The sequence below is a fragment of the Mesoplodon mirus genome, assembly GCF_964341445.2.
Source record: "Mesoplodon mirus genome assembly, chromosome: 4".
NCBI lineage: Eukaryota > Metazoa > Chordata > Mammalia > Artiodactyla > Ziphiidae > Mesoplodon > Mesoplodon mirus.
The window spans coordinates 175,526,603-175,547,455 of record NC_138979.1 but is presented as its reverse complement, the minus strand read 5'-3'; the positions used below and the strand labels follow the sequence as shown (position 1 = coordinate 175,547,455).

At 43.7% G+C, this 20,853-nt stretch overlaps 1 protein-coding gene across 5 annotated transcripts in view; it reads left to right on the top strand.

Annotated features, from left to right (window-relative positions):
• Window positions 1–20,853, top strand: part of TTC7B (tetratricopeptide repeat domain 7B) — a 239,873-nt gene that overhangs the window by 85,852 nt on the left and 133,168 nt on the right. For all 5 annotated transcript variants that reach the window (XM_082617199.1, XM_082617197.1, XM_082617195.1 and 2 more), the window contains exon 6: window positions 19,353–19,431. In XM_082617199.1, coding sequence (XP_082473325.1) covers window positions 19,353–19,431 — 79 coding nt within the window. The remainder of the gene's footprint in view (window positions 1–19,352; window positions 19,432–20,853) is intronic.

Genomic DNA, 20,853 nt, shown 5'->3' with positions numbered 1-20,853 from the left:
TGACTGAGACATCTTTGGAAAATTTATGACTTTTCTTAGGAAATGCTAGAACCTTCTATTGAAAGTGAGAGGGGCCATAAATTTTCTTACAAACACCTGCCTTTATATTTGTATAGCAATGTCTGCCATAGATCTGTACACCAATAAGGATATCTACAATATGATTGTATGTTCTCATAGCAAAATCTTGCATTAAATTGTAAGATTTTTAAAAATTAATGAATTGTTTTTTTCAATTGACATTTGGTTTTTCCACCTTCCTCTCTACTTGAGGTTTGATTTTTACTTTTTATTCACAGGTGACTTTGGTGGTGATTCTCTAGGCTTGGCACAGACATACTGTACCTTTTTTTTCAGCTAGCTCTTCCTTCTGTATCTTTTCTTTGCTGGCAGGTGCTTGGTTGATGGGTATGGGAGCTAGTTCTCCTTTGAATCTCCCTGGCAAATTAGCATCAGAAGCAGCAATCTCTGCATGTTGGAAACAAGCAGTTAAAATACCAGGAAGAATCTGCTGTTGTGTTTCTTCTGAAGAATACTCAGAAAAACTCATTAGCCAGACTTGGTAAAACCTCTGAATTACAGATTTTTTTAAAGATGCAATTATACTGCTTTCAAGTACGTTTTGAGCTAGTTAAAAAAAAGAAGCTATTGCCTTCTCAATTCCATGTATGTTTATTGAGAGCCTGCTGGGCACCAGTCACTAGGATAAGCTCTGGGACATGAGATGAATAAAAAATGTTCTCTGAGCTCATGGGGAAGACAAGGATGTCAACAAATAATTATAACACCTGGTGAAAAGCACTATAAAGAAAAGATGGGCTGGTGGGGAGAAGGAGAGGGAGAGGAGGAAGGAGGAAGAAGCACTTGCCTGGGTGCCTTCATCAAGTTCATTAGAAGAACTGACATTTGAACTTGGCCTTTGAGGGAGGGGTAGGATTTCCCCATCTCAGGGAGGCCTGGGGGAGGGAGCAGGGATGGCAGTCATGGTTGAATGCTAGAGCTACCAGGCCAGATACACTTTATGCACTCTTGGCAGGCAGCATTGTCTGGTAGTTAAAAAGCATTGACTCTGGATCCACCTGCCTGGGTTTGACTCCTCCCCCTTACAAGCGCGGTGACCTTGGCAAGTTACTTAACCTCTCTGTGTTTCACTTTCCTCATTTGTAAACTGGGGATAATAATAGTACCTGCTTCATAGTGTTGTTAGGCAGATTAAGTGCGTTAGTAATTATGGTGTGTTTGGACAGTGTCTGGCACATGGTAAGTTTGATAAATAAATTAATAAAACTCTGCAGAGTGAAGGGTTTGTCAGCTCCTTAGAAGAAAAGGTAAGAATCAGCAGCTGAGAAGTCTGGGAAGATGATAACAGCAGTGGCAGTATAGTTTTGGGATCTTCTCATATCCTGTCATTTAAAAAGACACAGTAACCAGACAGCAAAACCAAAAACCCATGCGCAACATTTACAGTGAAACTAGATGACAAGGTGTACTCACGAACACCAAAGTACAAGCTAATGGGGACAGGCTACCAGCAGCTAGAGACAAGCATGTTATTTGCATTTGTGTGGGAGAAAGCAGAAGGAAGCAATGGGAGATCCGAGGGGCCTGAGGACAGGAGACCCGAAAATAGCCATCAAGACTACTGGAAAGCTTGTCTGGCCAATTTGAGATTAGCTGCTGAAAATGAGAGGGTTTTGCCAAGTAAGGTCTAAGGGACTGGAGCAGTCTGACCCTTGTGAAGACTTGAAACCAACCCACTAGGGCTTTTTGCTGGGACTGGACCCCACCATGAGGAGAATGATGAAAGTGGAATGAAAACTGACCAAGTGACACAAGAGACAAAAGAACGATCAGGTAGAGATAAAAGTGAAGGCCGGGGAGGTAGCCAGGAATTATCATAAAACAAGATGCTACTATTATTTTTTAGCGGCTTTATTCAGGTATAATTTATATATCAAAAATTCACCTGTTGTAAATATACAGTTCAATTGTTTTAAATAAACTTACGCAAGCATTGCAGTCATTGGCACAATTCAGCTTTAGAACATTCCATCACCCTAGAAGTTCTTCATGCCTATTTGTAATCAGTCCCCACTCCTACCCCCAGCTCCAGACAACCACTTATCTTCCCTATAGATTTGCCTTTTCCAGAAATGTCACATAAATGGGATCATAGAATATGTAGTCCTTTGTGTCTTGCTTCTTTCTCTTAGGATAATGTGTTTGAGGTTTACCCACGTTGTTGAATATATCAGTAATCACTCCTTTGTATTGCTAAATAGTTTTTCCATTGTTTATCTGTTTACCAATTGATGAACATTTGGATCATTTCCACTTTGGGGCTATTATGAATAATGCTGCTATGATCACTCATGGACATATCTTTCTGTAGACATATGTTTTCATTTTCCTTAGATAGATTCATCAGAGTGGAATTGATGGGTCATAAGTTTATGTTTAACTTTTAAGAAACTGCCAAGCTGTTTTCCTGAGTGACTGGACCATTTTACCTTTCTAGCAGCAGTGTATGAGAGTTCCAGCTTCTTTCCATTCTCGTCAACATTTAGTGTTGGCAGTTTTGAAATTAAAGCCAGTCTGGTGGGTTTGTAGTGGTATCTCGTGATTTTAATTTGCATTTCCCTAATGATTAATGATGTTCAGCTGTTTTGCATGTGCCTATTAGCTATTCTTATATCTTCTTTGGTGAAACGTCTTCAAATCTTTTGCCCTGTTTTCAATTGGATTGTCTTCTTATTATCAAGCTGTAAGAGTTCCTTATATATTCTGGATACAAGTCCTTTATCAGATATATAATTTGCAGATATTTTCTGCCAGTCTACGGCAGGTATTCATTTTTTTAAATTATGTCATTCAGAGAGGAAAAGTTCATTTTGATGAAGTCCAACTTAACCAATTTTTCTTTTTATGGATCGTCCTTTTGGTGTCATAGCTAAGAAATTTTGGCCCAATCTAAGACCACAAAGTTTTTCTCCTGTGTTTTATTACAGAAGTTTTATAGTTTTAGCTTTTACATGTAAGTCTCTAATCTATTTTGAGTTAATATTTGTGTATGGTGTGACGTAAGAATCTAAGTTAATTTTTTTTTTTTGCATTTAGATATCCAGTTGTCTAAGCACCATTTGTTGAAAAGTCAACTCTTTTCCCATTAAATTGTCTTGACACTTTAGCAAAAGAATTAATTAATTGAGTATAAATATAAAGGTTTATTTCTGGAGTCCTATTTTGTGTCATTGATTTATATGTCTATTCTTAAGCCAATAGCACACTGTCTTGAATATGTAGCTGTATTGCAAGTTTTGAAATTAGGTAATGTAAGTCCCCTAATTTTGTTCTTTTTCAAAATTATTTTGGCTATTCTCAGTCTTTGATATTTCCATATGAATTTTAGACTCAGCTTGTCAATTTCTACAAAAAAAAAAAAAAAAGAAAAGAAAAGCCTGCCAGGATTTGGATAGGGATGGCAGTGAATCTCTAGATCAATTTAGGGAGAATTGCCACATTAACAATAGTGAATCTTCCAATCCATTGTCTCTTCTTTTATGTAGATCTTCTTTAATTTCTCTCAAATTTTTTTGCAGTTTTTATTACACAGGTTTTGAATTTTTTGTTAAATTTGTTCCTAAATAGTTTATTCATTTTATGTTATTGTGAATGAAATTGTTTTTTAAATTTTATTTTCAGATTATTCTTTGCTCTTATATATATATATATATATATATATATATATATACTATTGATTTTTATATATAGATGCTGTATCTTGCAACCTTACTGAACTTGTTAACTAGTTCTTATAATTTTTAATAGATAGATTACTTAGGATTTTTACATATGGGATCGTGTCATCTGTGAATAAAAACAGTTTTACTTCCTCCTTTCCAAACTGTATGTCTTTTATTTCTACTGTCACCTTATTGCACTGTCCCGAACCTTCAGTACAATGTTGAATAGAAGTGGTGAGAGCAGACCTCTTTATCTTACTCCTGCCCGATCTTAGGGAGAAAGCGTGCAGTCTTTCACCATTAAGTAAGATGTTAGCCATAGGTTTTTCATAGATACCTGTTTGTCTCTAGTAATATTTCTTCACTTAATGTCTGTCTTATCTGATATTAATATAGCCACTCCAGCCATCTTGTGTTTACTGTTTACATAGTGTATCTTTTTCATCCTTTTGCTTTCAACCTATTTGTGTCTTTGAATTAAAGCACCTCTCTTATATATCTCTTGCAGATAATGGATAGTTGGAGCTTGCTTTTTTTATCCAGTATAAAAAAATTGCCTTTTGATTGGAATATTTAACTCATTCACATGTAATGTAACTACTGATATGATTAGATCTACATCTGCCATTTTGCTCTTTGTTTTCTGTATGTCTCATGTCTTTTTTATTCTTTGTTCCTCCCTATAGCCCTCTTTTGTGTTAAACATACCTTTCAGCATGACATTTTAATTCCTCTGTTGATTTTTTACCTGTATTTTTTGAAAATTTCTATGGTGGTTCCTCTATGAATTATAAAACGTATCTTAAATTATCAATCTATTTCAGTAAAATATGCAGGTTGGCTCTAATATAGCTTTATTTCCTCCCTCCTTTTGCTACTAATGTCTCTATATGTTATAAACACAACAGTGTGATATAATAATTATTTCCTCATACAATCCTATTTTTTAATATAAATTAAAAGAAGAAAAGATTTAAAAATATATTTAAGCAATATTTTATATTTAAACACATATTTACATTTCTAGTACTCTTACTAATTTACTCCTGTGGTTTCAAATTACCCTCTGTTGTCATTTCCTTGTAGTCTGAGGGACTTCCTTTAAAATTTTGTATTGGGCATGTCTGCTAGATATGAATTCTCGCACTTTTTGTTTATCTGGGCATGTCTTTATTTTGCCATCGTTTTTTTTTTTTTCCAGTACACGGGCCTCTCACTGTTGTGGCCTCTCCCATTGTGGAGCACAGGCTCCGGACGCGCAGGCTCAGCGGCCATGGCTCACGGGCCCAGCCGCTCCGTGGCATGTGGGATCTTCCCAGACCAGGGCACGAACCCATGTCCCCTGCATCAGCAGGCGGACTCTCAACCACTGCGCCACCAGGGAAGCCCTTGCCATCATTTTTGAGTGACAATTTTATGCCATGCAGAATTCTTGGTGATTTTTTTTTTCTCTCATCACTTTGAGTATATCTTCCACTATGTTTGATGAGAAGTCACTATTAATCTTAACTGTTATTCCCCTCTATGTGATTAATTATTTTTCTTTTGTTACTTTCAAGATTTGTTTTTCTTTGTTTTTCAGCAGTTTTATTGTTATGTGTCTCTGTTTTTCTTCAGCCTTTTTTTTTTCTCTGTTCTTTGGATTGGATGATTTTTATTCATTTATCTTAAGTTCAGTGATTTTTTTTGCTATCTCAAAGCTGCTGTTGAGCCCATTTAGGGAATTTTTCATTTTAGTTATACTTTTTAACTCTAAAATCCCCACTTGGTTAATTTCTATAGTTTCTATTTCTCTATTGAGAGTCTCTATTTGCTGACTTGCTATTTTCTTTTAATCTTTAAACATAGTTTCTATTAATTCTTTGATCATACTTATAATAGGTACTTTGAAGTCTTTGGTAAATCCAACACGTAGGCTCACTCAGAGTGAGTTTATATTGACTACTCTTTTTTTTTTTTAAGTATAGGTCATGCTTCCCTATTTCTTTGATTGTCTCATAACATATAGTACAACCATAAACTAAAAAATGGAAGGAGAATGCTGATAGCATATGCAGAAAATAAGTTTTTTAGCTTTTCAGTAATCATAATGATGGTGATATGATTTGATATTGTGAAATTTTTTTGTGTAACACAAAATAGAGTAGCTTAATAGTCATGGAATGTTCTAATTCTGTTATCCCCCATGTCCTTGAGAACCAGGATTCTTGGTGTGGGAGAAAGGCAAAATAGATTTAAGATAGAAGGAATCAAGGAAAAACTCTGTAGTCCTAAATTTGTTTTTTTCTAATTTAATTTTTTAAAAGTATAGTTGATTTACAATGTTGTGCCCATCTCTGCTGTATAGCAAAGTGACTCAGTTATACGCATATAGACATTCTTTTTTTTAATATTCTTTTCCATTATGGTTTATCACAGGATATTGAATATAGTTCCTTATGCTGTACTGGAGGACCTTGTTGTTTATCCATCCTATGTATAATAGTTTACATCTGCTAATCCCACACTCCCAGTCCTGTCCTCCCCTACCCCTCTCCCCCATGGCAACCACAAGTCTGTTCTCTGTGTCTGTGAGTCTGTTTCTGTTTTGTAGACAGGTTCATTTGTGCCTTATTTTATTTTTTTTATTGGAGTATAATTGCTTTATAATTGTGCCATATTTTAGATTCCACATATAAGTGATATCATATGGTATATCTTTTTCTGACTTACTTCACTTAGTATCATAATCTCTAGTTGCATCCATGTTACTGTAAATGGCATTATTTCATTCTTTTTTATAGCTGAGTAGTATTCCATTGTATATATATGTACCACATCTTCTTTATCCATCTGTCTATCGATGGACATTTAAGTTTTTTCCATGACTTGGCTATTGTGAAATAGTGCTGCTGTGAACATAGGGGTGCATGTATCTTTTTGAATTATAGTTTTGTCCCAGTATATGCTCAGGAGTGGGGTTGCTGGATCATATGGTAATTCTATTTTTAGTTTTCTGAGGAACCTCCACCTGTTCTCCATAGTGGCTGTACCAACTTACATTCCCACCAACAGTGTAGGAGGGTTCCCTTTTCTCCATACCCTTTCCAGCATTTGTTATTTGTAGTATAGTCCTCAATTTGAATGACTGAATTGGAAATATCAGTATGAAATCATTAGGTATCTGTGTGTGTGTGTGTGTGTCTGTATGTATTTGTATGTGCATGTGTGTAGATATACACATATATGTTTTTGTGTGTGTGTGTGTGTGTGTGTGTGTGTGTGTGTGTGAGAGAGAGAGAGAGAGAGAGGAGGTCCTTTAAATAAGTCCTTCAGAGAGACAAGGAGAGGAGAGGAGGTTTGGCTCAGTGACTGACCCAGTAACAATGACGGTCCCTAGCGTCTAGGTTGTGATCTTGAAGTATCATTTTCCAATTTTAAAAACCTCATTCAGTTCTGGGGTAGGAAATAAATAAGACAAACCTGTAAAATTTCTACATATCAGATAGCAAGAGAACTATCAAAGATTTCTAGGGCTATGTTTTCTAACATGGAATTCAGGCCATATATGGGAAAATTTGAATTTCAAGAAGGATAAAAATGGCAATAGTCTCATCAAATATGTTTAAATTCATGAGTTCTAATTCAGTATCTAACAAAGTAGACAGAAAGAAAGAATCAAATGTTTTTCCTCCATTTACTATATGAACTGGAAAACCAAATATTAGATGAAGGGAAACACCTCCCTATAAAATTATTCCAACCAGTACGTGAAAATGCAGTGAGAGAATTAGAATGTCACCATTTTGTAACTCCCAGTGAATTAGCGTATCTAACCATCAAGCATCAAGGGCAGCTAACAGCAAAAAAAGAGCGACAGCTGGACCCGATGTGCCTCCTGATGGAAGAACACACCACTGGCAAAGTCTTGCAAAGGGATTGAACCTGAATGGGTGAAGCCTCAAAATCCAGCTCCCAAATGCAAGAAATATAGGGAAAGGAGGAATATATCAAACTGCATGACTCTGTGGTTTTCCTGTCGAACTGCATGACTGTGTGGTTTTCCAGCCAATGGGAATCTCTACAGGTCAAGCAGTTCAGATTCTTTAACTGACAAATTGTAAGGAAAAGAAAGAGGTAGAAAGGGAACCTGTAGATTAACAGAGATTTTAAAGAGTCATCAAGTAAGAAAAAAAAAAAAAAACGGGCAAGTGCAGGGATGTATACTTGAGTGATTAAGCCGTAAGGAATGGAATGAAGCCATGACTATAAAAGTCAGGGGGGCAGTTACTTTGGTTGGATGGAGAGGCCTGTTAACTGGGATGGGGTGAGTGACAACGATCCTTTTTTTTTTTTTTTTTTTTTAAACTTGGGTGATAGTTACAAGTGTTTTTGCCTTGTAATAATTTCTTAAGCGATATATTTGTTTTATGTGGCTTCCTCTGTCTATATTTTATATAACAAAAAGTTTTAAAAAATAGTTGGGGTGGATAGAAGGACACCGAGCAGGGGCAGGGGAAGGATCCCTGCATTGGGGATCCCAGTCCTGGCTCCGCTGCCCACTCAGCGCTGTTGGGCGGGCCTCTCCCACTCCCTCTCTGGGACTCAGTTTCCCTCTCTGTCAGTTGAGCGTAACGAGTCCTGTCTGCTCGCTAGGTTGGTGGGAGAACCATCTGGAACAATGGGCTGGGGGTGGCGTGGGACCAGCTCAGTCACTTCAGAAGAAGGCGATGATGGCGAACATTTACTGAGCAGTGACTGTGGCCTCATGTGATCCTCACAGCAGCCCTGTGACTAGCAGGTGTGCAGCTGGTCTTACCCTGGAAGACCCCGTCTCTGTCCTGAAGCAGCTGAAAGTCCCTTTCAGGGCTTCCCTGGTGGCGCAGTGGTTGAGAGTCTGCCTGCCGATGCAGGGGACACAGGTTCGTGCCCCGGTCTGGGAAGATCCCACATGATGCAGAGCAGCTGGGCCCGTGAGCCATGGCCGCTGAGCCTGCGTGTCTGGAGCCTGTGCTCCACAACGGGAGAGGCCACAACAGTGAGAGGCCCACGTACCGCAAAAAAAAAAAAAAAATATATATATATATATATATATATATATTTATTTATTTTATTTATTTGGCTGCGCTGTGTCTTAGTTGCAGCTCGTGGGCTCCTTAGTTGAGGCTCACCAGCTCCTCAGTTGCAGCACGCGAACTCCTAGCTGCGTCATGCATGTGGGAATCCATGCACGGGTTCCCTGACTAGGGATCGAACCCAGGCCCCTTGCATTGGGAACGTGGAGTCCCAACCACTGCACCACCAGGGAAGTTCCCAGCAGCCGAAAGTCTTAGGGAGGCTTTCTTCATGAGAGAGAGGACTCATTTGTAATTATCTTGTCAGGGGTCTATTAGTAAATGTCCGCTCTTCTGGATGGCTTAGAAGGGCTTGAAAACAGCTTATTCTGCTGAGCAAATTAAATATTCTCCCCACAGATCATGTTCGCCCTGCTCATGTGCTTAGCAAAGCTTTTTCTCTATAGATGGTGCAAAGGTACCGTTGAGCTCCCCATCTGAGTGATTGAATGTGAATTCTGACTGGGAAGGGCCACTCTGTGAGGCATAGGATGGAAGCCTCTGATGTAGAAGCTTGTCCTAACGAACTGTGGACAGACCCGTTTTTGTTTTTTTTTTTTTAATTAATTTATTTATTTTTGCAGTGTTGGGTCTTCGCTTCTGTGCGAGGGCTTTCTCTAGTTGTGGCAAGTGGGGACCACTCTTCATCGCGGTGCGCGGGCCTCTCACTGTCGCAGCCTCTCTTGTTGCAGAGCACAAGCTCCAGATGCGCAGGCTCAGTAGCTGTGGCTCACGGGCCCAGCTGCTCCACGGCATGTGGGACCCTCCCAGACCAGGGCTCAAACCCGTGTCCCCTGCACTGGCAGGCAGACTCTCAACCACTGTGCCACCAGGGAAGCCCCAGACCCGTTTTTAGATTGTCATCCTTTTGTCCATGTTAGTCTCTTTGTCCATCCTGGCCCACTTCAGAGTTCTCCTTCTGCCGTGAGGGTTAGCCCACGCGGCAGAAATGCTCTGCTGTCCCTCTGTGGTCTGCCGCCACTGGCAGGGGCCATGAATCACAGCCCTTCCTCAGAGCCAAGTGTGTCCCGGTAGGAATTTGGCCTGGCCCTCGCTGTTCCCAGCCTTCCTTGCTTCTCTTCTGCCCTGTTGTGCTTTTGCTTTTGTGTCATGGGAGTTAGTCACAGTTTCCAGACTTGTTTGCAGGCTTCTGCATGACAGGGATCATCAACTTTTCTGGGCACTGGAGTCAGACTGGGCCTGGGTTCAAATACCAGCTCTTCCTTCTGTGGGCTGTGTGATGATCAAGGGCACGTTACATAATCTCTCTGAGCCTTTGTTTCTTCGTGTATAAAATTACAGAAGATGCTAAATAAATACTTGTCCGTTGAGAAAAAAATGTTGACCATAGTATATGATGGAAACCAGTTCTGATGTTGCAGTGTTTTCTGCTAAACCAGAGGTACACAAACGTACCAGTGGCTGTCTTTGGCTTTTACCCGATAACAGTTTACGTGTGGAACGGAGGACCAGATGGGGGGTGGTGCGAGGGTTAGGGGAGGGTGGGGAATGGGAGGATTACGTGATTTTGAGCGCTGGGCCAGCGGCTTTACAGGCGTCATCTTATCCAGGCCTCAGGAGCAGGTATTAGTCCCATTTTACAGATGGGGAGGCAGGTACAACAAGGTGAAGCCTGTTTGCCGGGCTCTTACCCCTCCCGTGGAGGCCCAGCGTCTGGTACTGTTTCCCTTCGCCTTGTTTCCAGATGTCTCACATTCCAGTCTCTGTTCTTCGTCTCATGATCACTCTCAACCTTTGCCCTTTCCTTCTTTTCTATCCCCAACTTACTAGTCTTTCCCAGCCTGACTCACAAGAACCTGTGAGGATTCCAAGCTTCACCATGCTGCCTCAAACGGGGCAATACTGCTTTGTTTTCCCCGAGAAAAATCCCGGAGGCTTTCATGTGCCTGCTTCGTGGCCCAGCTCCTCCTTTCCCCTCCGTGGGTGCCTGGTCTGGTTTTGAATGGGGCCCTCGGGCTGACCTGGCCTGAGCGCCGCCTTCAGAGTTGCTGCCACTCCCCGTCCCTGCTCAGCTCTCCTCACCCCCATCTCTTGCCTGCTTGGCTCCTGAAGGCATTTGGACCCGTGACTCCTGGACATTTAAAGTCCTATATATATATATTTTTTTAATTTTATTATTTTATTTTTGGCTGCGTTGGGTCTTCGTTGCTGTGTGCAGGCTTTGTCTAGTTGTGGCGATTGGGGACTACTCTTCATCGCGGTGCGCGGGCTTCTTGTTGCGGTGGCTTCTCTTGTTGTGGAGCACAGGCTCTAGGCACACGGGCTTCAGTAGTTGTGGCACACGGGCTCAGTAGTTGTGGCTCGCGGGCTCTAGAGTGCAGGCTCAGTAGTTGCGGAGCACGGGCTTAGCTGCTCCACGGCATGTGGGATCTTCCTGGCTTGAACCCGCGTCCCCTGCATTGGCAGGCGGATTCTTAAGCACTGCGCCACCAGGGAAATCCCTAAAGTCCTATATATATTATTTTTAAACTGAGTCCCTTGGATTTTTTCTCACTTGCCATAGCTTTTGAAATATTGTCCCCAGAGGTTGTTTTGGAAATGCAGTTCTGTTTCCTGCTATTGAAATGGAAGTGAACACTGCCCTCTTATCCTTGTATTGAGCCTTCAGCTTAAGTACTGTGGTCCATCTGGAAGGACTGCCCCACCCCCCACCACTTGATGTCCTCTCTGCCTTTCCCCCTCTCCACAGCCCAAGTGACTGGATGAACAGGATGGTCAAAAGTCCTTCTAACTATGTGACCCTCCTGCTTAGAATTCATGAATGTTTGAAGCCATATTGTTAGCAGACCAGTTCTACCTCCTAGATTGTTTTCCTTCTGCTTTATTACTGACATTTTAGATGAGTATTAGATTGGCCTGGTGCGTATCAGGGTTCCACGTAATAAGCTATGTCCCTTCTTGGAGGCAGGCCATGGAGCCCTGGCCTCTCTTGCACTCCTCATGCTACATGCGTGTGTGTCTTCCACCTCGGGCTGGTCTCGAGCAAACACTTCCCTCTGGAAGTGAATGATGTTGGTGCTGAGCTTTTCTCTTGTCAGCTTTGTATCAGGCTGTCCTAGAACTTTCGTGGCTAAACCGCCTGGACCACTGGTTTGATCCACTAAACTACCTCTAGTGGCTCAGCCACCCAAGCTCACGTTTTTGAGTTTGGACTGGCCCCTGTTGATTGATTCAGAGCAACCTCAAATTGATTCAGAGCCAACCCGTATTAACTGAGCCAGAAGAAGAAGGACTCAACTGCTAACAGCCTTGGTTCCTCTGCCTCATCCATGTTGTTGGGCTCTGACCCTCGCCCGGTGGCCTTTGGCGGAGACTCTCTGCCCTTCCCCATGGACACCAGCACTCCTAGGCGATGTCGCCATCCTTTCCTGCGAGAGTGACCACAGGGCCCCAGGAGAGAGCTTTTCACTCTTCCACCTGACATCAGTCGTGTCTTTTGTCATCGTGAGCATGGTAGGCTTTCAGTAAATAGCAGAGTGAATGAGTGAATCAAACTGGCGAATATCTTTTTTTTTTCCTTCAAAATTAAATGACTCCAAAGAAGTAAAACAGACTTTCATGTCTGTGCATTGACTGGAAGGTAGATTCCAGAATTCCAAAACTGTTTTGATCAATGGCAGAGTTTTGAGGATAATAGTGATAATCATGGTGAATGCTTAAAAAGCACTTACTCCATGTATGAACTCATTTAATTCCTACAGCCAGTCTATGACGTGGGTACATTTGTTCTCACCATTTTACAGATGAGGAAACTGAGGCAAGCATTTGCCCAAGGTCAACAACTAGTTAAGTGGAAAAGCTTGGGTCTGAGCCCAGACTGACTCCAGAGTCCACGTTCTATTTTGCCTCAGTTTGAGGATGTAGATTAGATGAGTACATGGATTTCCAGTGGATGCTCTGAAGAGCGAGCCTCGTATGTTAGATGCGCTCTGGTTTGTTTGTTTAACGTGCTGTCAGGTTGAGGAGTCCAGCTCTGCGTTAGGTGCTGTGAGGCCTCTCGGGTCAAGTTGAGCCTCGTTACGATCCAGGTCTGGGGGAGGAAGCACGTTCGTTGGCTGGCCCAGCACCGCATCCCCGGGGTCCTCTCTTTGTGCACAGTGGACACTCGCTGTGTATTGTCTGAATGAGGATTGATATCCTTTGACTCATTTCCAAAGGTTGAAAGGAAGGAGGATGGGAGAGGAGCAGGCCTTTCCGTATCCCATGTTTCCCCAGAGCCTCGGGGTCGGGATGACGGGAGAGAATGGGTAGGAGGGTGCGTAGTCCTTCCGTATGAGCCCCTACAGCAGTTTGTCCGGCTGTCATACATCACAGGCAGGACAGTTTGTCTGGCTGTCGCATGTCACAGGCGTGAGCAGGCCGGGCCCCCCAGGGCTCCCTGTGCCTCATCCACCTGTGTCTCTGCTGCCGGGACCCAGCTGCTCCCTGTGCCGTGGCTGCCTGGCCAGCTGACTAGGATGCCTGGTTTGCTCTGCTTTTGTCACGAGGAAGCCCTCGTTGCCAGGGTGGTCAAAAAAATGTTGTTAAGCCTAGTATGACTCTCATTGTGTTTGAAATGAGACTTACGGAAGCTTCGCCCGCTTGCTCAGGTCCCGGCGTGCACGGTTGTCACACCCTCCATTGCTATATCTAGGTTGCAGCTGGCTCGCTCCAGTGATCAGAGAGAGTCCTTTGCTAATGAGGCCAAGGTTGTGGGTTTGATCCCTGGCCCTTGACTACAGCAAGCCATCTGTCTTCACAAATGCATGTCACTGGATCGGAGGCAAAGAGTGTGCACAGAGGGAGAAGCTGGAATCCATTCTGGGAAAAACAGCTCCCTGACAGCCAGCCAGAAGTGGCCTTCCGTACCTTGAAGGATGTCTTTTTCTTCTCCCACTTTGCGGATCTGGAGCTCAGGTTTCGATTCCAGACTCCTTCCACATAGGTGATACTAAGGGTTGTATAAATGAAGGGGAAGCAATTCCCAAGCCTGAGAACGAAGAGAAATTGACCTAGGGATACATGGTACTTTTGTGTTTTTCTAGGGTTGTAAGTGCTGACAGTGTCCAGACACTGACAGGGTGGATCTCCTGGTGTGAGAAGGATCTCTTCCATTGTCCTCTCTGTGATCACAAACATGCTTTTCAGCCAGGAGATGGGGAAGGGGATTTCAGAATGTAAGATGGCCCTCACCCCGCAGAAAGCTTGCTGAGGGTCACTGGGTACCTGGTTGGCTCTGTGAGGCAGCTGGGACAAGAAGAGGTGAGTACGAGAGGGCCTGTGCTCTCAAGATGACCGCAGACATAAACACAAAGGAAAAGGAAAAGCACAGGTTGGACTTGGACTTCCCTGGTGGCGCAGTGGTTGAGAATCCGCCTGCCAGTGCAGGGGACACAGGTTCGAGCCCTGGTCCGGGAAGATGCCACATGCCGCAGAGCAACTAAGCCCGTGCGCCACGACTACTGAGCCCGCGAGCCACGACTACTGAGCCAGCGTGCCACAACTACTGAGCCCACGTGCCACAGCTACTGAAGCCCGTGCACCTAGAGCCCATGCTCCGCAACAAGAGAAGCCACCGCACCGCAACGAAGAGTAGCCCCCTCCTGCCCCAACTAGAGAAAGCCCACGTGCAGCAACGAAGACCCAACGCAGCCAAAAATAAATTTAAAAAAAAAATGTACAAACTTGGCAGCACCAGGAGGCAGTGTCGTATCTTCCTGGGGAAGCTCAGAAAAGGTTCTCAAAGGTGCCCTTTGACCTGGGTCTTGAAGGATGACTTAAGACTCTTTAAAGAGAGAGAGGAGCATGTGGAAAGGCACCTGGGCAGCAAGGTTTCCCTGAACTGTCTGAAAGGTTTTTTCAAAAGTCTCGAAATCCTCATTATCCACACAACCCTCTAGAACCTGGCAGGCTGGGCATGCCTGGGTACGTTGCTTGCTACAGGCATGTCCCTGCTCCCCCAGGCACCCATGCTGCGAACACGACTGAGGATGTATGAGACGTATTCGGTTTAAAGGGAGCTTGCTGTGCTGCCTGCCAGGCCATGTGCAGTGAGAATGAAGGGGATAAGAAACAGGTAGAAAATGCATCCCCTCGGGGTCGTGGTTCACTCAGCTCACGGTGGTTCTGAATTTCATTCATTCAACACATATTTACTGAGCACTTTCTGGATGCCAGCTCTGTTTGAGGGGCTTGGGATATGGCAGTGAGCAAAACAAAGATCTCGGTCCTCATGGCGCTTATGTTCTTATGGGGGATGTGAAGCCATCCAAGCTTCCTGGTGCTGTGCCGTATCCTCAGGGATGAGCCTGGAACCCGATATGTAACAGTGCTCAGTAATTATTGAAACAACCTACTGCTTAAGAGATTCAGAAGCGCCAGTTGGTAAGAAAGAAAATGGAAAAAGCCAAACGATTTCTTAGCTCTAAGAGATCTACTGTGTTGACTTGTTCTAATATTGATCTTTAGTTATAAAGTTCTCCACCACAGAGAAGGAGAAAAAATACTGAACCTACGCTGGCAGTGGCACCTTTCCCTTGTTACCCAGGAATTTGACATCCAGTATTTTATTCACATCAGAACTTTGAGTTTGCAGTGACAATGACAGTTGAGATTGAATTTGAGTGCATTGGTGGCCTGGGCCAAACTCTGAGGTTAGAAGAGAATTTGGAAGGACAGGTTAAGGGAAGAATTGTATTTTCCCACCCTGCTCCCAAGAAGTGAACATAAAAAATGTAAAAAAATATATATATATTGAGCTTGCAGGTGAAATAGCTGCCCATCACAAGGTGAAATAGTTCTCCGGTCTCCGAGTTTCTCCCAGCCTTGGTTTTCCGTTTGGATTTTGATTTTGGAACTCTGGCTTCCTTCCTGTATATGTTTCCCCCTTGGTTCGATTGTAGGTTTGTACGTCAGAATGTACATTTCAGAGACCAGCCTTCAGAAGTGCTGCTTTCAGGGCCCAAAGAGGGAGGCCGAGAGCTGGCCAGTCAGTGCCCTCCCTGGATGTCCTCAGGAAGTCATGCTTCTGCACTGACCTAAGGGCCAGCACACGAGACCTGGAAGGAGGAGGCTCAGGGGGAGGAGGAGGAAACCTGATGGAAAAGGGAGGAGGGAAGAAAAAAAGGAAGTAGGTCAAGGGAGCTTTAGAACGTGTCCCTGTGAACCGTGGATGGGCTTTCCTTTGCCTGGGTTTGCCCAAGAGCAAGGCTGAGGACGCTGGCCTGAGCTCTCCCTGCTGGGCTGGGGACTGTCGGTGATGTTAGCAGGTTTTGCCTGCCTGTCGGGCTGAACAGCCATTTGGTGCTCAAGGGACTTGCAGGCCCTTTCTCTGTGGTAAGAGCTTAGCTGTTGGGAACCGTTCCACGTGGAGAGAAGCGCACCCAGCTCAGGAAGCGAGGCGCAGGAGGTGGACCCCAAGTTCTGACAGCTCGCCAGTGCCTGCTGCTCGAATGCTGGCCAGAACCTTCCTTTTAAGAATAGTTTACCATAATGGATTTTGACATCATTGTACTCTCTCAGTCAAGGGTGTTGAAATGGGACAAATGACCTCATGTCGAGCGTCTGTGGAAACCCTCAAAACCGGGGAAATTCCTTGTCTCTCTTCTCTTCATTTTGGAGTGGAGTTTTTAAGCAGCGGTGCATTCCAGATAGTTCATGGGTCTCCACATTTTAAGAATAAACTAAGAGTTTAGAGACATGAAAACAATCATGTGGCTTTTGTTTATTTCCCTCAAATTGGGGTATTTCATAGCCTTTAGACTGTAATTCTTGCAAGTTGATCCCTTTTTGTTCCTTTCTATCATGATTCTCCATCTAGCTTAAAAAAAATTTTTTTTCTGCTGTCATGGCAACAGTGGACGTGATTGCTTGAATAAAATTATGTGACTAAAAACATGTATGAATGGTACAAGAGTTGCTGAGAATTGCATGTCTCTGGGTTTAGGATATTTATTTCCTTTTCTGATATTTAAGCTGGGTGATCTCTCCCCTCCAGTCCCCCTCCCTCCTGCCCTGTGGGTGGACAGGTGGCCTCATGGTTGTCCTGACGGTGCCGTTTGACCAGCACAGCCGGAGGCCTTCTGAGACATTCTGCGGTTACTGCAGATCCGCCGTTTACAAGCCGGATTCCTCCCAGCTTCAGGAAGAATTTGATTCTGAATCCTAAGCTCTTCCCAGAAGTAAACTGGAAGCAGTTTGAGAAAAACTTGAATTTGCCTCAAAGGCAGTGTCAATGCGTCAGGAATACGCCCTCAGCTGCTACCGGTTTGGCCTCCCGTGCGGCGTCCTCTCGGTCACGGGGACTTCCTGCAGTCGCCACCAGAGGGCGTCGGCCCTGCACGGGAGAACCCACACCTCGGCCTCAGAGGGGAATTGAATTTCTCTACCCGTCGGTTCTCATTTAGGGCAGCTGAGGCCTCACCCTTGGACACCAGGCTGCTTCACCTGGGCCAGCAGATTTCCTTTCCAGTTTTGAACCAGTTCCTAGGAGAATCTCATTAGCTGGGAGCACTGGAACGCATCCGATTTGTATTATGTATATATATTAGTTTTCAAATTAATGATGTAAAACGTAGACCTTTCTCGTACGCATATTTTGTTCTTTCTTCTAGAGCTGCACTTCAGTTTGGGGGCTCACATTTCTTTTGTCAGGAAGGTGAGAGGTTGGGTAGGAAGGTCCCAGCTCGCCCTCTCACTGGGTGTGGAGGTCTGAGCAAGCCGTTTCTCTTGTGTCCTAGTGGGCTAGGTTGTGTCAGATCACTTATAGCTAGACAATTCTGTGCTTCCGTAACTGGATAGGTATCTCACTCTGCAAAGAGGGCCTGGGAGACATTCCAAATGGCCAATTCCCATCTTATAGCCTCCCCTGACTTATAACATATAGACTTGATACTGCCTACTCAAGGCCTAATTTCCACCCTGCTAAAACAGCCCTTTAAACCTGGGTCTCCAACTATATTGTCCCAGTCCCACCTTATTTCACACAGTTCAAAACGCCATTCTTCTTGTACATAGTAGGAGCTTAATCTGCGATTCTGGAATAAAATGAGACTGCTCTGCCCTGCCCATCCCTTTTTTCAGCTGTAGCTGTTTTCTCCCCACCATGTTACTTAACAGAACCGAGCTTCAGTCCAAAGCAAATGTACGCTGGTGCCTGTGAACACAGATCCCATGAAGGCAAATGAAGGGGAAAACAGCAGCATAGATTGCATGTCCCAGGGCCTGTTACCTAATTTTTATTCACGTCTCTTTTAGTGCTGCCTGGACTGCCAAGCACAAGCCTCTCTTTTTACGCCACCGTAAAGCTTCTGATCTGGTATCATCTGATATGTGTGGGTGAGAGGAATATGGGAGTATTGATGTATCTGTGCCAATAAACCATTACCTTCAAGTTCTGGGGCTGTTCTTGTGAATCAGCGTCCTGGGATGTCACGTTAGGTATAAGACACGAATTAATAGCCCTTGTGAGTGCTCGTAGCATACAGAACCCACCTTCAGTTTGATTTAATCCCTTTGTGTGATTTAAAATGTCATCCAAGAAGAGAGCTGAATACCTAAAGCATCTGCCACAGACTGCAGAGGCTGGCTGACAGGTCCGCACCGGCTGACCCGCTCTGTGGCTTTTTTGGAAAGCTGAGATGTGTTCTAACGAGCAGGTTATAAATATCACGGGGTTCTGTCGTAGGAGGTGGCGGTGCTCGATGTAAAGGGACCTGCTGGGAAACGCTCCCAGCTGAATGGGTCAGGCACAGCCTTCAGAGGGGGCAGACAGCAAGTGGGGTCTGGGCATAGGGACCGGGATTTACTAACGAATTACTATCCCTTCACGAAACGTGTCACCCTGCACGTCTCTGTGGGGTGTGTGGGCACCAAAATGAGGTATGCTGGCCCCAGTCAGGTGGCGCCAGCCTCCAGCCAGCGCTCACTAGCTGTGGGAGGGGCTGTGACTCTCTGCCTCGCTGGGGGCAGGAGGGGCCGATGGGTTTACTGGGCAGTGATGTATGTTCTCGAAGACGCGGAGTGGTTGCTTGGTGGAGCCCCTCATGTTTCATACCTTTTCTCTTTGTCTTGCCTGTAAAGGTTGCAGGTCACAAGAAGCCTTTCCCACATTGCACAGAGTGCCTTGTTGATACTCCTGTACCCCTTGGCCACCCACCTTGCGGTGAAAAGATAGAGTTTTCAGCACCACTCAGCAGAGCAGGAAAACTCCTCAGCCACTGTGAGGTGGAAGATAGACTCTGGAAAGATATCTTGCCTTTTTTTTTTTTTTTTACCTCGGATCTGATCTTCCGACATTTATTTTCTTGAGAAAATTGAATTGTGGAAGTTCAAAAGACCATTGATCCTAGGTCAGACTTTTCAGAGTTGAACCAAGATGGACAGGCATGTGCAGAGTGATTGCTTACAGTCTCGCCAACAGCTTTTATGTAGGCAAAATGCATTGAAATATGTGTATAAAATATTTAACATTAATACACGCCAGACGGAAACTCTGTCAAACTCTGTGTGCACACAGGAACTTGACGAGAGGAGTCGGGAGATTTAGAGAGATCCTCAGAGCCGTGGAAACGAGAACAACCCAGAACCTGCGGATGGTAAGTGTAACTAATGACTTGGCTGAGGCCCGAGGCACTTCAAGTGCCGCTCTCTCTTTCATACGTGTATCATAAATTATATATTATATATCATAACATACTATGTAATATAGACATTATACATTATAAATTATATCTCAGTGAAGCATATGTATATACATATATATGTATATATATACACATCATACATTCACCCAAAGTCATTGGATTTTAGTAGTCACAGAATTGTTCAGCCATCACTAATATTTAATTTCAGAACATTCTCATCACTCCCCAAAAATCTCCATGCCCGTGACTAGTCAATCCCCATTCTTCCCTTTCCCCAGCTTCTGGCAGCCACTAATTTACTTCCTGTTTCTATGGTTTGCCTATTCTGGACATTTCATATAAATGGAACTATACAGTGTGTGGTCTTTTTTGTGACTGGCTTCCTTTACTTAGCATAATGTTTTCAAGGTTCATTCACGTTATACCATGTATCCGTCTTTCATTCCTTTTCGTTGCAGAATGATATTCCATCGTATGGATAGGCCACATTTTTGTTTATTCAGTCATCAGTCAATAGACATTTATTGTTTCCACTTTTCAGCTATTATGAATCATGCTGCTACAAACATTCTCATGCAAGTTTTTATGTGTATATATGGGTTCATTTTTCTTGGGTATATACCTAGGCGTGGAATTGCTAGATCGTATGGTAACTCTACATTTAACATTTGGAGGAATTGCCAAACTATGTGTCAAATCAGTTGCACCATTTTACATTCTCATCAAAAATTGTGAGGGTTCCAGTTTTTCCACATCATCAACAACACGTGTTTATTATCTTTTTTTTTAGTTCTAACCATCCCAGTGGGTGTGAAGTGCTGTCTCATTGTGGTTTTGATTTACATTCCCTGATGGCTAATGCTGTTGAGCATCTTTTCAGTTGCTTCTCGGTAATGCTCTCTCTTGAAACATAAAAAATGCATCCTGTATAGGAGTTAGAAGGTATACCCTCCTGATGCCAGTGTGGTGAAGGGTTAGTTGTATGCTGATGATTCATACCAAAACCCAGACAGAGCAAAGCAGATTAGATCCTGAGGAGAACCTAGCTGTTTGACTAACTATATTGACCATAAAACCCAGAAATAGAAAAGCTAGTTAAATAAACTGGTTGATCAGCAGCTTGGCTCTCCTGTTGACTTGAGTTCTCTCTCTTTCCTTTTAAACCTTTCACCTTCCTGTCTGGGAGGCTCATTAATTATACCTCCACAATTTACCCTTCAGAGCCAGAGTCATCGAGTGTTTGGATGAAGGCCTGGTACTCGTGGAAGCTAAGAAGTGCCCCAGGCCCCAGCCGATGTGGCAGCCCCACTAAGACTGCAGTGTCCTTGGTCTCGTCATCCACGCTGTTGTCCTCCCATTATCATGAGTCCTTTA